Here is a 14,880-nt window from a genome sequence, read left to right as displayed (position 1 = left end):
TTGACGGTGACCCCGAGCGTGTGTTCGAGATTTAAATTAATGTTTATAATGAAATACAAACATCTAAATCTATAAATGTGACATTTATCATTTATTTGTTTATTACAAAAATAATACTGATAATAATCAACAAAGCCATTACATTTTAAACATTGAATATTTAGGCTATTAATTTAAATAAAAATATACAATGAAATAACCCTAAAGACCTGATAATATGTATGTAATATTTGGAAGGAATTTTTTTTGTGATCCTATAGATTAGAATAAAGACTTTTATTACAGAAAAACCGGTAGTGATTTATTGTGTTGAAAATGTCAAAAATATGTTTTGTACTACATGCTGTCAATAGTTGACCTTTTATTAAATGGGTGATAATTGAAGTGAATTTTGAGAAGAGAATTATTAAGTTATAAATTAAGTTTGCACAAATCGAGGGGTGTCTATTGTCTATTGAGTCGGCTGAACAGACGAGACCCTTTTTGACAACAATAAATCAGCTTGGTTGGATCAATGCACATTTTATTGGGTTCACGGTCTGTAAGGAAATTAATTGAAGAAGTATTTTAAAGAAACAAAAAAGATGAATGATGTCAAACATGAGCATTGGGACATATCAATATATGAAGGACTGGTTGTATTTTTATCAATCGTGTATGAATGTTATTGACAGTCGATTGTTGCACTCATATCGATTTGGTAAAACATTGTAAAAGCGGCACTGTAGCGAGTTTACATCCAGTCTTGCATCAGGTGTTGATGTAAGTCGTTCTTATGCCATCGGCATTGACTGAATAGAGCTGGTGCACTTCTTTCAACAATCCGGCGAGCTGCTCCTCCTGTTTTCACACACACAACAACAAGTGTTAACACAAACAAGCCCATTGAATGTGCATTTACAACCAGGCCTGGGGGAAACCATATGACTTACCACAACATTCAGGCGATCAACCGCAGCCACAGCGACATTAAGCTTTTGTTCATCTTCCTCTCTCTCCTCCTCTATGACACCCAGTCTAAACACACACAATCTCATCAATTCACAGTATTTCTCATATTTACCAAGTTCGAATATGCACAAGTCATTCTTTTAATATTGGATATTGTCTGACCTGAAGACTGCGCTCGCCAGTTGCTCTTCACGGATGGCTAACAGGTTCCGAAGCTCCTGAAGTTCTGTTTGTAGCTGTGCGTTCTGGTTATGGCTCATTGCAATGAAATCCTCTAACCGCTTTTCTGCCTCCAACTCGCGGTCCGTCACCTGTTCTATGCCCTGACGCAGCTGGGCCAAGTCTTGTGCGTGCTACGGGATACCAAAACACGAAAGGAATAATTTCTCCAAAAACGAAAAATCTTTCATCATTTATTCACCCTCATGTCATTCCAAAAGAAGATATTTTGACAACCAAACAACCACTGAACCCCATTGACTTCCATTGTGTGGACACAAACCACATTTTTTTGGGACAGGCTTTAGAAATACATTGAACTCACCTTATCAATGCTTATCTGCTCTTCTTCTTGACCTGTCGTTTGAAGATGCTCTTTCTGTTCCTCTTTCTCTATCCAGGGTACCGGTTTTGGACGCGGTTTGGGCTTCATGTTCTATGGACACAACAGATAAAATACTAAAATGTAAATAATAGTAGTACAAAGATTTAAATCAAATATTTATTCCTGAAACTGTATCCAACATGTGTCATTTGTGCACTCACATCTGGTGGTGAAATGAGCAAAACGTGTTCTTGATCTTTGCTGAAGTCCAGTGCTTGGAGCTCTTCATTGCTCGCCTGTCTCTTTATCATCCGATTGTGGTTACGTCTGTCGGGGACGCTCAAAGCCCGTTTCACCGGGTTCCTCTGACGTCCTTTGCCTTGGATGGGCTTTGTGTCTACTGGAAGCTGTTGCATGGAGTTATGTAAGGGACTGAACTTGGACAGGTCCCTCGGTGGTACATAAATTGGCTTTGGTGCTCCATAGGCACTGTTTCAGCAAGAAGAGAAGCAAAGATGAATTGGAAATTAGAATTTTTAATTGGAAATAATTGCTTCTCTTGAGACTTGTAACTTAAACTCACCTGCTAACAGGGATCCGTTGAGCATCTTGGGCGAGGAATTCTGTGATCTTGTTCAGGATCGAAGGCAACGGATGCAGGTCGTCTATCGTGTCCTGTATTTTTAGGCCCACGAGCGCATTAGGATTAAATTTGGGAGAAAAACATCAGAAATCTCATGATGAGAGATGAAAGCGAATGAGTCTGAATGTTCTGAAAGACGGAAAAAATCTGTTACCTGTTTCATGGGACAGATTATATCCACCAGTAGATTGTGAAGGACCGCTAGACGAAGGGGCAGGTCGACATAGCCGTCAAACCGAGCCATGGCTATTTCGCTTTCTGGATCAGACACCCTCTGTAACAATCCCCGCATGGGCTCCCAGTGTTGTGCTAGAAACTCATTCATGAAGAACATGTATTCTTCTTTTTCGCCAAACCTATAATAATAGAAGCCTGTGTGTTTATGTAACCAAGTAAGTTGTACTGCATATGAAACAAAATATTTAAAGATCAGACTTACAAAGTAAAGTTGGAAAGGTTCTGGATAACTTTGGCTGTCAGAGTGAGAGTGCGGAGGGTGTTCGTCTCCGGGTAGGCCTGGGTGAGGCCGAAGAGCGATGGACTGAGGATGGCTGGGCACAGGAACCGAAGAAACAGAGATGATGATATGAGACGGTATCCGATGTCCGCGTGACCCTGCTCTTCACAATTCGATACCCAACTGGAGAAAATCTCATTCAGCTCTGCCGGGAATGAACTGTTCATAGAGAGGAAGCTATTAATCATTTCAAAATAATTTTCAAGTGGGACACGATAGGATTGATTTTGCTTGATAAAATCTGAAATCTAGGTTTTAATTTATTTGCAGTATAGACGGTTTCATCGGACACACCGTCTGCCTTGAAGTTCCTTGTCTGGTTATAATAGAACCATTTATTTTTATTTTATATTTTATTGTATGTTAATGGTATTAGATTACATAGAAACCATTCAACCGTTATTGATTATTTGCTAGGTCGACTACAAGTTAAGTTTTGGCCACATATAATGTGTTTATGTTGTTGTCGCTGAAACCGACCACATTACACCATGCCCTCTTAAAGGGATAGTTCACCCAAAAATGAAAATTCTGTAATCATGTCCTCACACTCAGATTGTTCCAAACCTGCATAAATGTCTTCGTTCTGTCAAACACAAAGAAGATATTTGAAATAATGCCAGTAACCAAACAGAACTCATCCCCATTGGTTTTTCCTACTATATGGCAGTAGGGAAAGAGATCTGTTTGGTTACTGACATTCTTCCAAATATCTTCCTTTGTGTTCAGCAGAACAAAGTCATTGTTAAAGGTCTGGAATAATCTCAGGGGGGTAAATTGTTTGTATTTTTGGGTGAACTATATCTTTACTTCATGAAAAAAATGAAAGGATGAATTAAGGATAAAATCAATTGTCATTTCTGTCATCATTTTCTCACTCTTCTTTTAATCCTTTACTGTATGACTTGCTTTTTTATGCAGAACACAAAAGGAAAAAACCTTTCGCAGAATTTCAGAATTCAGTATAATGGCAAAAACCTGTTTTTTAATTCCTTTAAAAATATTGTGGGCAAAAATGCCTGTACAATCGGAAAGATCATAGATCATACAATTGAATCTTTGTTTTTGAGAAATCTCTCACTCATAAAGCTGTATATCAAATGTATAGCACTTAGGAAAGTGCTTTCATATATCCCAAAATACATTATTCACTAAAATATCTTTTTGCTACACAAAACGGACCAACACAAGGACAAGAAAATCGTGACAGAAATGTTCTTTTGGGGAACAGCTCATCCATCATAATTGCACAAATATTCCAGATGTCTAAAGTCATATCATACTCATGCATGTCAGTGATTCTCTTAACAACTTCTCCACATGTCTCTATAAGATGCCTCTGGTTGATTGGTAGATCGGAAGCTGAACATTTCAATGGGTCGACCTCACAGCTCTCTGTCCCATTATACAGCCTGACTATAAAGTCACCTGTGGGTCAAGATGAAGAAATAAGATGACACATTGCACTCAAATAACAACAAAGATGCCGTACAAATTTCCTTACCAAGTGTGTCAATGAGATACTTCTGTCCCACCAATTTCATATACTCATCAATGGCCTTTGTAGCCAATGTATTCTCTCTGAAAATCAAAGCTTCATTTTCACCCAGCCGCTCAACTTCTGCGCTGCCGAGATCGATCAAAAACTCCTGCGTGTGCAAATCATGTTTAGAAATCAGACGTATACATGTCTTTCCTACACATACGGCCAATGGCACTGACCTTAGCTTTCCCGATGCTCTGTAGCACATGAACGAGCGCTCCCGCCAGTTCTTCTTTCTCTCGTACATTCAAGAGAGGCTCCAGGCTACTGCACATGTCCACATAATTAAATGTGACATATTCTGCAAACTCCTTGTACCTCTCGATAGGCAGAACTTTCAGGTTTTGGAATCGTGCCTTGACACGAAGCAACGCTTGCGGTCCGACTTGGTCCTTCGCCGAACTCGCTCCCGGGGCCTTGTAGGGAATGATGGGATACCACTTCTCCTGATAGGCCCGTCCTTTAATGCTTGCCAGAGCTAGAGCCACGCTTCCCAGAGGATGCATGAGCGAGTCATCCCTGGAATGACGCTTCTTCTTGGGGTCCTCATCTCTGAAGAGGTGAAGGGTAATCTGGCTGACAGGGGGCAAATTGTCCAGCTCAAAAAACTCACCCCAGAACTGCTGGCAACCGCTTCCGGCACCACCACCCGCACCAGATGTTCCAGATCCTCCGTCGGCCGCTTGGCCGGAGCGTTGGGCGGACTTCCCGACCACCCGGCTGCTGGTGCGAGCGTACAGGGTACCATCAAGGTGGATCTCACAGTAGTATCGCTTCTTGGGCGGAAGATCTTTTGCTTCATTGACCCAAAGACTCAGTGAGTTCTCAGTACGCTCACAGTTATCCTGAATAACAGCGATAAAGACAACATTCGGTTTAGATCTCTTCATATCTGTTATTTTTCATAGACACTGATTGGATTAAAGGTCCAGGTCCAGTCAGTGAAATCAGTCGAATTGCAACCAAACGCTCACTCCACCCCCTCTTTCGAAACACTACGACGGCTGACAGAACATGGCGAATTACATGCAAGGGGAGCTGTGGTGTACGTAGATATAAATAGCTCATTCTAAGGTTATAAAAAGGTAATAAAAATATAACGCATTGTGTTACACAACATTTATTACACCTCTGAAAACACAACTACAGTATGTATATTATATCGCATTTCTATCAATAGGTCAAACCAAAAATTACACAATGGACCTAAAATTTCTCCAAAGAAAAAGAGTCCGAAATCTGACAAATGTGTCTGTCATTAGAGTTTCAGAAGAGATGTCAACAATGTCCCAAAATGAGCTCAGATTTGTCCGCAATCAAACGTCGATATTTTTGAACATCTCAATATGAACTCAAACATTTCTCATGACATTTACTCAGATCCACATTATTTTTCCTCAACTATCTACATTCGTTTGACACATTTTTGTGTTTCTTTCTTTTTTTCCAAGAAATTTTAGGAGAAGCGTTTGAGATACTTCATTGAAAAGAACTGAGAACTCCTTAAAGGGACAGTTCATCCCAAAATGAAAATTCTGTCATCGTGTACTCACACTCAGATTGTTCCATACCTGTTTACATTTCTTTGTTCTGCCAAACACAAAGGATGATATTTAGAAGTAAGCAAACGGACCTCATCCCCCTTTGATTCCCCTAGTATTTTTTCCCTACTACGGTTGTAAATGGGGGATGAGATCTGTTTGGTTACTGACATTCTTTCAAATATCTTCCTTTGTGTGCAGCAGAACAAAGACATTTATACATGTTTGAAACAACCTGAGGTTGAGTAAATGAGGACAGAATTGAAAATCTCCAGAGAGACATCTGAGCAATAACATTGTCTTCTGGTTAAAACAAATTTGAATAAGCCTTTAAAGAATATTTTGTACCTTATTTGGCTGAGCGGCACGTCTCAAGTCTTCGATCCAGCGGTCTCGCTCGGCAGCTGACGTGCATCCAAAACAGTGGTTGTTTTCCGAATTGATGACCTTTTATTGTACACGAAAACACAGAGAACAGCACCAACTGTTTATGGTTTTGGATTCAAATCAAAAGTGAAACATACTTTACACTTTAATATATAGTGGAAGACGTACTTGAAAACAGTACTTCTCTCCTAGAATAGAGCTATGGACAGGCCGGATGACGGTGGTCTGATCTGCGCTCAGATCAAGGCTTTTGGCAGCACTGACCGGAATGGATAAAGATTCCCTTGAAGCACTCCTTGATAAAAAGCATCAAAGAAAACATGTCACCCGGACAGAAGATTGGCTCATCATCATTTCAGTATAATGGAAATGATACCTCACCTTCCAGCAACACTTAGTCCTACAGTATTGAGCTGAGTGTTGCTTTTCCGTTTATCATCAGTCTGTAAGCGGCGCTTGATCAAACCCTGACAGCACAAAAGATCAACAGTCGAAAGTATTGTTAGACAATGTTAGGGGTTAAAAGGAAAACTGGTTATTATTAAAGTAAATGTATTTATTCATGCATTGTATTGGCATGATCAACAATTCTCACCCTGACTCCGCCATCTTGGACTTTAATTTTGGCATTTTGAGAGACCACAGGATCTGGGTTTAATTCTAGAGAGAAGGATAAAAGTATTTCAAGCATCTAGAAAGAAGCTGAGGGTTGTAACTTGTTTTAAGGTCTCCAAAAAGGTACTATTGACCATATAGTGTATGCTGATATGACCATGTGTTTATGCGCATGAGCGTACTGTATGTCCTGTTTATTTGGGGCTGGTGGGATAGAAAGTTGCACAAAGCTGATTACTGTTATATCAAAGCAATCGCAGATTTTACAGGAAACACAGTCATTTCCTTCCTCTGTATATGCATCATATAAAAAAACTTACTGTTTAACTGAAAATATAACGGTTCGTAAAATACAGATATCTCATAGGGTGCACTTCATTTCCTTTAATGTCACAAATTAGTTGCAAATGCTGAACAAAGACAAACTGCATCGTGCAAATAGTGTGGTCCATGTGTTCTGAGCTTTATGATTTTGAAGTTTCAAAATCTTTGTGCTGAAGTTTTAAGGAAATCATTTACAAAAACCGAATCTGGTCGGTTAGACGTACATATTCAAGAAACTTCCCACGGACCAAATACTATGAATCGCCTACTGGTTACTAAGCTTTAAAAGTGTACAATGTCTTCCTAGTTCTTCTCTGTTTCCAGTTCAAAATGTCATCAAATATTTAGTTAAGTAAAATAATCACTTTGCTTACCTAATGCCCGTCCACATACAATCCAACGCCTGAAACCCATGCTATAGTTTATCAGCTTTCTAAGATTAGACTTTTTGAAGGTTTTTGCTTTTAAGGTGAAAGCCCTGCATGCTTAGTAAAAAGAGATTCAGACAGCACACGCCATCAGCCTCAGTCGCCCTTTGCTTTGGTACACCCAGTTACGATGCTATCTTCCAAAATTTAAAGGAAGCAATTTTACAAGCACACAGAAACAGAACCATATCAGTCATTTCCTCTGTAGATGTTAAAGCATCATTACAGTCACTGACTGACAATCATGATACATCTCATCTCCTCTCATCTCATCTCGTTTTAAGTGTTCGAGCCTCTTATATAAATGGGGCTTATTTTTTATATTTATTGTACTGTACATTTAAGGAACAATGCAATGAATTGCTGTAAATGGCTATTTAACATCTATAGTCTCTGGACAAAATGTTACAAGCATAAAATATACTTAAATCAAATGAAATATTGATAGTGATACTGACCAGTGTGGCTTTCACTGATGTTCTGAAGACTGATGCTGTGGAGACAACTGCTTGCCCGGTTCTGCACCCTCATCAGGGGCTATCCAGATAAAATCATAAATAAAACACATGTGCTCAGTCAAGTTGAAAAGAGAATATTTGTATTCTCATTATAAAGAAAGTCATCTGCTTTCATTTAACGTATGATTTACCTCCTCCTCACGTGGAATAAGGATCTGACCGTCCTGAAGACAACAGCTGCTGATGTCCCATACGGGGACGTCTTGTTGGGGGGCCCAGGAGAGTCGAACAGGTTCATTCTCAGTCTCACCCTTTTCTGTTCATGACAACAGTACTTTAATTGAAATCACAAAATGTGCTCCACGTGGTGGTGAGACACCAAACAGAAATAAAATGTAAACACCATTAAGGTTAATATAATGATGTGCCAGATCTTACAATAAGGAAAATTAGGCACATGGTACAAAGGAAATAGCTAATTCAGGAAACGAGACTATTTCCCTTTGTGGGATTACAAAATCATTATATTTTGAAATGCTTTGGTTGTTTACTGGCTTGGTCTGTCTTACACATCCTGTTGTTGTACACGTAGTGCGAGAGAGTGACATGGGCCCTGCATTTACACGGTGCAACTGATTTTGGATCCACCGAAATGAAAATTCTCAAAGCTGAATAAAATTGAAACACTTGGCCGAATGCAGAACGCTGAACATGGCTTTTCGTATTTCTTTTATTTATTTAGCCAAGTTTTTCACTCTTACATAAACTAAATGGTCAAAATTTTCTTTTAATATTGTGTCTTGCTTTTCAATATATAAAATTTAATTGAGCAAAACAAGCAGGCTAAATTAAAACAAAAAATTGAGCCCTATCCCTTCATGAATGGCCGATATTAGGCATATAACTGACGGCTGAAAGGGTGTACTGTACTCTGTACCCCTACAACAACACTTCATTAAAAACTAAAACTGTTGGATTATTAAAGGCTACACTGAAAAAAACCACCATGCAAGCAATTCTGACTGACAACCATTTCAGTCCACATCTCTCCTCCAAAACTCCGCCCACAAAAGCTGACTGTTCTCTCAGTCAGAAGGTGCACACGTGGCCGGGATGCACAGAACATACTTTGAAAAGTTGTTTAGTACAGTGAACGGTGTGCTCGCGACCACTGTATGATGTCCCAAAAGATGTTGTGAGTGGCGGGGCTACTGTCAGGCCGCCAGTGCCAGTCTGAAGTACAAGTAACCGACGGGTAAAGATGCCTTCATTCTGAGATTTACTCCGGCGCAACAAGTTCCGTGCTGTGTCTTTCTCTGACACTTTAAAATGCTACACACTGCCAACACAATGCATTAATACAGTCTCTCTCTCTCTATGCACTGGTTATTGCTTAATCATATCAATTATTTTGCTATTTTCGGTTGCAAAACATTCGGTGCATCCCTGAGTGCAACATTACAAGTCCTTCTTAGATTTGATATCAGTTGACATTATTTTGTTCGCTTTTTCACGGAAACACTTATCAATCAATAAAACTTTTACCTTGCTCTGCGATGGAGCTACTCTGTAGACGAGGCCTTTTAAACTTCTGCGAGACGGTTTGTAGGTACTTTCTTAGTTTACCCTTCTGACTTGTGTCTTGGACACTGGAGCCTGATGCCTGAGCGTTCGATGGCCCAGATGCTGAAGAGGAGGATAAAACAGAAGACAGAAGAGACCCCGCCGGAGCAGAAAGAGCTCTGTGGAAAGGATTCTTCCTCGTCGCTGGTTTCGTGGGACTTTCGGCCCCTCGAGTTGACGTCTTTTCCCCAGCATCCTCACTCAGAGCTTTGCGCCAATTTTGCATTTTACTCCATTTGTTGGAAGCCCCTTTCTCAAGCCTCTCGAGAGTCCCCTGTCCCGCCGTCTCGATCTTGGCCCCCGTGTGCCACTTGTAGGTGTTGAGAAGTTTACCGTCCTCCGGTTGGGTTGATTCTTGGTCAACTGGACTGTTCTGTTCAGGGGTCTGATCCATTTCCTCCCCAATCTCTGTCGCTGACTGCTCAACGCTTGGTTCTTTGTTGGTGCCCATCTTAAATCTTTGAGGTCTACTCTGCGATCCACTTTTGAGAACTTTTAACAAGTTTTACAGTTTCTGATGTCTTTTAATGGCAAGCTAAGTTTGCACTGCTATGTTTTAGAGATTTTTGAAGATGTTTTGTTCCTCTGTTCTTCTCCACGATTCTGCTGCCGTGTGTGTTTCCAAAGCTCTGAATCTCATCCTCCGCTGACTCTTCTCTCAGCACTTTTTACCAATTCTCGTACATGAACTTGATGTGCTTCGTGTGGTCTGAAAGTTTTTCTCCCAAATCTGCAGAATCTTCAAACGTTCAACACAGCGGTGTACTGTTGACCAGCGGTTGGCCCAAATATTCCTTCTTGACTTAATAAAGAAATGAAAGAAAAATTGGTCTCCTAAATTGGTAATGTTGTTTGAAATGGTGCAGCGTTTTGTGGTCCTCAGCTTTGAGCTGTGAGACGTTTTTTTGCACGGTGTATTTGTCGTCCAGTTTTCAGGAAGTCACTCGATTTGTGGGCGGGGAGATCAGGTTGAAATAGACAGGTTACAGAAAGACAAAAGGAGTACAAATGTTTGCCAGGTCTAAGTGCTGAAATAAAGATGCCTATTTTCTCATTTGTGGGTTTAAATTTGAATGGGTGCCAAGGCTATGAGATCATTTTGTAACTGGTTTGAAATACTTTTTACTCCATATATATATATATATATATATACAGTATCGTCTTTAAGTTTGAATTGAAATTGTATTGTTGTGTTATTATTTAACACTTTTGAGACTAGTATTTGAATGAAGACTAGTAAGTGAATGAGCTTGTGGAATTAACATAATACCTGTTATTTTTGTGACAGTTACATTTCCTGTCACAACAGCAGCACTTCCTGTCTCACTTTGGGGCCTGCAATGGAAACCACTTCCTGTCGTGGTGAACACTAGAAGAAAACTTGCTAACCTTTTCTTCCCGATTTAAAGTCACAAGCAACTTCAACATTCAAGATTACAGATGTTACACTTTTTATTTTCGCACACGCACAGTACTTGCATAGAGTCATTTTGCAGCACACTTTCATTAACAGAACGGATCTACGTACCAATATTGATGTCCCGATTCGGACCATTTCAAATACATTTAAATTATTCATATTTGTCACACTGGTTCACCGGTGAAAGGTAAAATGTCCTCATTATTACTTTAAAGGATCCGTATCCTGTGGCACAGACAAAGAGAAGTACATTGGTTAGCATGGCAGAGTGATTCCAACATTAAAGGGATAGTTCACCCTAAAATAAGAATAACCCTCATGTCAATTCAAACCTGTTTGACGTTCTTCCTTCTGCAGAACACAAAAGAAGATATTTTGAAGAACGTTGTTAACCAAGCAACACTATTGACTTCCACTGTATGAACACAAAACCACTTCTCAAGACATTTCTCAAAATATATTATTTTGTGTTTCACATAACAATGAAGTCATAAACAAGTTTTAGATGACATGAGCGTGAATAAATTATGACAGAATTTGCATTTTCGGTGAACTCTCCCTTTCAACTCCATGCTGTACTTTCACGTTGTAACGTCAGTGTCCTTACTTTGTAGTGTTTCCAGGTCTTAATCTCAGAGTACAGGGAGTCTCCAGGGCAACTTGTATTTACTACTTGTCTGTGTCCGAGCATGGTCAAATTATTTTGAAGAAATCCATTGCTCACTCCACATTTGACCAGATGATGGCGCACCAGCTCCATGGTGTAGCGGGAGGGTAACTGGCTCGTGTAGTCGCCTATGAAAGCAACGCCGTACCCAACACGATTACGTCCTCTGGTATGAGCTCCTTGCGACATCCAACCTCGACCTTCGTAGACGTAGCCATCGGAGCCAATCACAAAACTTGAGATGGCCACATACATACAACACTTGCAAGTTACTCGACAACCATTCCAAAATATAGTAATCTACCACAAATAATGGTTACAAACACATTTTCTATTGAAAAACAAGGGTTGATTTGAATAAGGGACAAAGAAGAAATGTTTCTTCAAATCTTCTACGGCGTCACTGCAAATAAACTTTATTTTTAAGAGCGTAGATACAGTATATGTGAAAATAGTGACGTATTAAAGTGACAGAGAAAGATAATTGGAAGAAACAGATTTTGCCCCCCATTGAGTCCCAAAGTAGGAAAATGGGAATGTTCCCAGTTCTGGGGCACGTTTGACTACCATTTAATTTTTTCCTACTATGGGAGTCAATGGCAGGCAACATATGTTTGGTTATAAGCATTCTTCCAAATATCTTTCTCTGTGTTCATCAAAACAAAGACATTTAAACAGATTTGGAACAACTTGAATGTGAGTAAATAATAACAGAGTTTAGATTTTTGGGTGAAGTAACCCTTTAACAAGCATGTAGTAGCTCATAGTCGCACCTGTAACCGATGTCATACCACCCTCGATCATTCTGATGAAATTGTTGCATTTCCCTCATATTTTGGGAACACATCTGGAGGTTGAGGCAGGGTTTGCTGGGAGTGGATGTGTGGTGAATATACAGGAACTGCAGTGGTGGAGACAGGGAAGGAAGAGGAACACGAGGCGGCGCAGCTCCCCATACGCATCTCGGAATGATGGTAGGACAGTCTGAAAAAATACTTTTACATTCATGCATTTTTTCCGAAGCTACGTCGTAGCAAGATGTGTGTACTCACCCATGTATCGCAGGGCAAATTCTCTCATTCCTTCTTCTATAAGACTCTCCAACGCAGCGTTTTCTCGCCGTCTACGAATTTGCAATGCATCTGCTATCATTTTCTGAAACAATGATGGATCTGTGATGCTTTGAAAATTCTGTCTGCGATAGCGCCCCCTCAGGTGACTGTGATCTAACTCCTCCATGCCGACTGAGTAGTAGCTGCTAAGCACTTCACTTAATTTTACTTCTGAATCATTAACAACAGAAATGTGTCTCCCAATTATAGCGCCATCCATTCCCCCATGGACCACAGCATCGGTGGCAAAAGATGGTTCTCCTGAAAGAGTGAAAACCACGGGGGTGGCTATGTTGTCCCAACAACCATCCGGACCAAGTCGCTCAGGTGGTGTTGAATTTTGAAGCTGAAGGAACGCCAGGCCAAGGGTTTTGGCCAGGGGGAGCAGGTAGATGCCATGACGTTGATTAAAATCCTTTGTAGCTTGCAAGCCCATTTCAAAACCCAAAAGAAGGGGGGAAAGAGCAACAGTCGTGCCATCAGGCGTCAGAACGACTCCTCTTTCCTCACGATCATCTGTTATGAAATGATGAATGGTTTGGTTGAAGAACCTAAAGAGATTTCTGTTCACATTCAGTTTCGCTGTGTTGTTAGAATCTGTATAGTGAACATCAGTGCTATTGTCCGATGATCCTTTAATACCGCAGGTGATATTGTCACGTCGGCTCGCAGTTGTCAGTAAACTCGCTAACAAATCCAATGGGGTCAGCGTTGGGTTTAAAACTTCCAAGCGCTGAACAGCAGCTACAAAGTGCTCCATAGTCATCGGATGAACTGCTGTAAGTGAAATATAAAGAGATTTTAAGAGCCAGATCACAAAATATGTCAAAATTCACTTGGCATTTACTATTCAAGTTGTTCAGGAAACATGAAAAGGAATTGATAGCCTCAGTCGCCATTCGCTTGCAAAGCATAATTTTTCCATACAATGAAAGTAAATGGTGACTGTAGCTGCCTGTGCCTTACATTCTGAACAACTGAATGACAGAAGAGTAATTCATGGAAATCTAAATAAAATGAATAAATAAATACAGCTTGCTTACTCACCCTTGCTCTGAATACATAAGCATATCCCAGATAAGGTGATAATCCATAGTGCTCTTGGTATCATGCTCAATACTATCAAGCGTACAGCAGTAAGTGCTCGACTTGGATAGGCTATGCCGACTCCTTGAACGCTCAAACCTAATGGGTCAGGGGGTGTATTTCTGTTACGACAAATGTTCTTGTTTGTCAGTATTGTGGAGTGTGAGGGATTGCATGATTGAGGTTGTACCTTGATGTCAAAGTGAGTAAAGGTCTTCCCCTTCACCTAAATTTAACTACAAATATTGATATTGGGACGGCTGTGAATGACTGAGAGATTTGTTTGTTGTTCAAAGAGGTTTACTGAGAGTAAAGGTCATAACTTGTAGCATTCTTTTAGTGAGACGGATGAAAATCATGTATTTTAAAATGTAATGTGATCCAATTACATTTTAAAATACTCAAGAGTACAGTTACATTTCATCGGTACAGATTACATTACATAGATTACATTACATATAATTCTTTAACTGTTAAGACAAACAAACAACCCACGGTAGCGAATCTAACATGTTTTATCTACTAGCATTTTGTTTACATCCAACAATAGTGAGTCTGACGTGCTTTTATTTACAAGCATCTATGATCGCTATGTATTGTTCAAGCACAGTGTTAATCTTCACAGACTATTTGCTATTAGCAAACCATTATTAATGAGGCTATAATTTAACACGCAGGTATATATGAATCTAAATAATGTAGACAATATCTTATGGTTTTGATTATAAATGTATTGTCAGATTGCCGTCAGATTACTTTTTGTGCTTTTGTTTGTATTTTTTTTTAATCTACACTTGATATCTACACTATAATGGTTAAAGAATTGAAAAAAAGCCTTACATTGTAACTACATGTGCTGGTGTATTTGCATTTGTATAAAGGCATTTGACTAAATTCTAGTTCTTCATGTACATTCATAATTTTATGTAATTTCAATAAATTTTTATTTCTTTTTAAAATGTAACAAGAAAAGTGTGTCAGAACACATAGATACACCAGGTAAAGATAAAACGTGTACATT

The 14,880-nt window shown here is 39.7% G+C and overlaps 2 protein-coding genes across 4 annotated transcripts; both read right to left on the bottom strand.

Moving 5' to 3' along the window:
• Nucleotides 1–66: 66 nt before the first annotated feature.
• rasal3 (RAS protein activator like 3) lies at nt 67–10,485 on the bottom strand. 2 transcript variants are annotated; one of them, XM_079460721.1, is made up of 18 exons: nt 9,497–10,485; nt 8,143–8,267; nt 7,952–8,030; nt 6,722–6,786; nt 6,508–6,593; nt 6,295–6,421; nt 6,088–6,186; nt 4,378–5,043; nt 4,160–4,304; nt 3,939–4,083; nt 2,578–2,814; nt 2,293–2,494; nt 2,079–2,170; nt 1,717–1,984; nt 1,496–1,606; nt 1,114–1,304; nt 933–1,017; nt 67–840 (listed from the first exon to the last, which is right to left on the bottom strand). In XM_079460721.1, the coding sequence occupies exons 1-18, from the start codon at nt 10,023–10,025 to the stop codon at nt 751–753; spliced, it is 3,342 nt and encodes a 1,113-aa protein (XP_079316847.1). In that variant the 5' UTR covers nt 10,026–10,485; the 3' UTR covers nt 67–750. The 2 variants fall into 2 exon arrangements, with proteins under 2 accessions (XP_079316847.1, XP_079316848.1); XM_079460722.1 differs by lacking the exons at nt 7,952–8,030; nt 8,143–8,267; nt 9,497–10,485 and adding an exon at nt 7,440–7,620.
• A 260-nt stretch (nt 10,486–10,745) lies between these two features.
• On the bottom strand, nt 10,746–14,061 carry pglyrp2 (peptidoglycan recognition protein 2). Of its 2 annotated transcripts, none has more exons than XR_013786941.1 (5): nt 13,821–14,061; nt 12,714–13,550; nt 12,435–12,645; nt 11,602–11,861; nt 10,746–11,219 (listed from the first exon to the last, which is right to left on the bottom strand). XR_013786941.1 is itself a non-coding variant. In XM_079460723.1 (5 exons), exons 1-5 carry the CDS (start codon nt 13,882–13,884, stop codon nt 11,199–11,201), a joined length of 1,428 nt encoding a protein of 475 aa, XP_079316849.1. In that variant the 5' UTR covers nt 13,885–14,061; the 3' UTR covers nt 11,004–11,198. The 2 variants fall into 2 exon arrangements, 1 of the variants encoding a protein (XP_079316849.1); XM_079460723.1 differs by having other exon boundaries at nt 11,004–11,219; nt 11,602–11,896.
• Between the last annotated feature and the right edge of the window lie 819 nt (nt 14,062–14,880).

The sequence above is a fragment of the Barbatula barbatula genome (genome assembly GCF_947034865.1).
Source record: "Barbatula barbatula genome assembly, chromosome: 7".
In the NCBI taxonomy this organism is placed as follows: domain Eukaryota; kingdom Metazoa; phylum Chordata; class Actinopteri; order Cypriniformes; family Nemacheilidae; genus Barbatula; species Barbatula barbatula.
The sequence above is the reverse complement of the archived record's forward strand: the minus strand, read 5'-3'. Positions and strand labels throughout refer to the sequence as shown.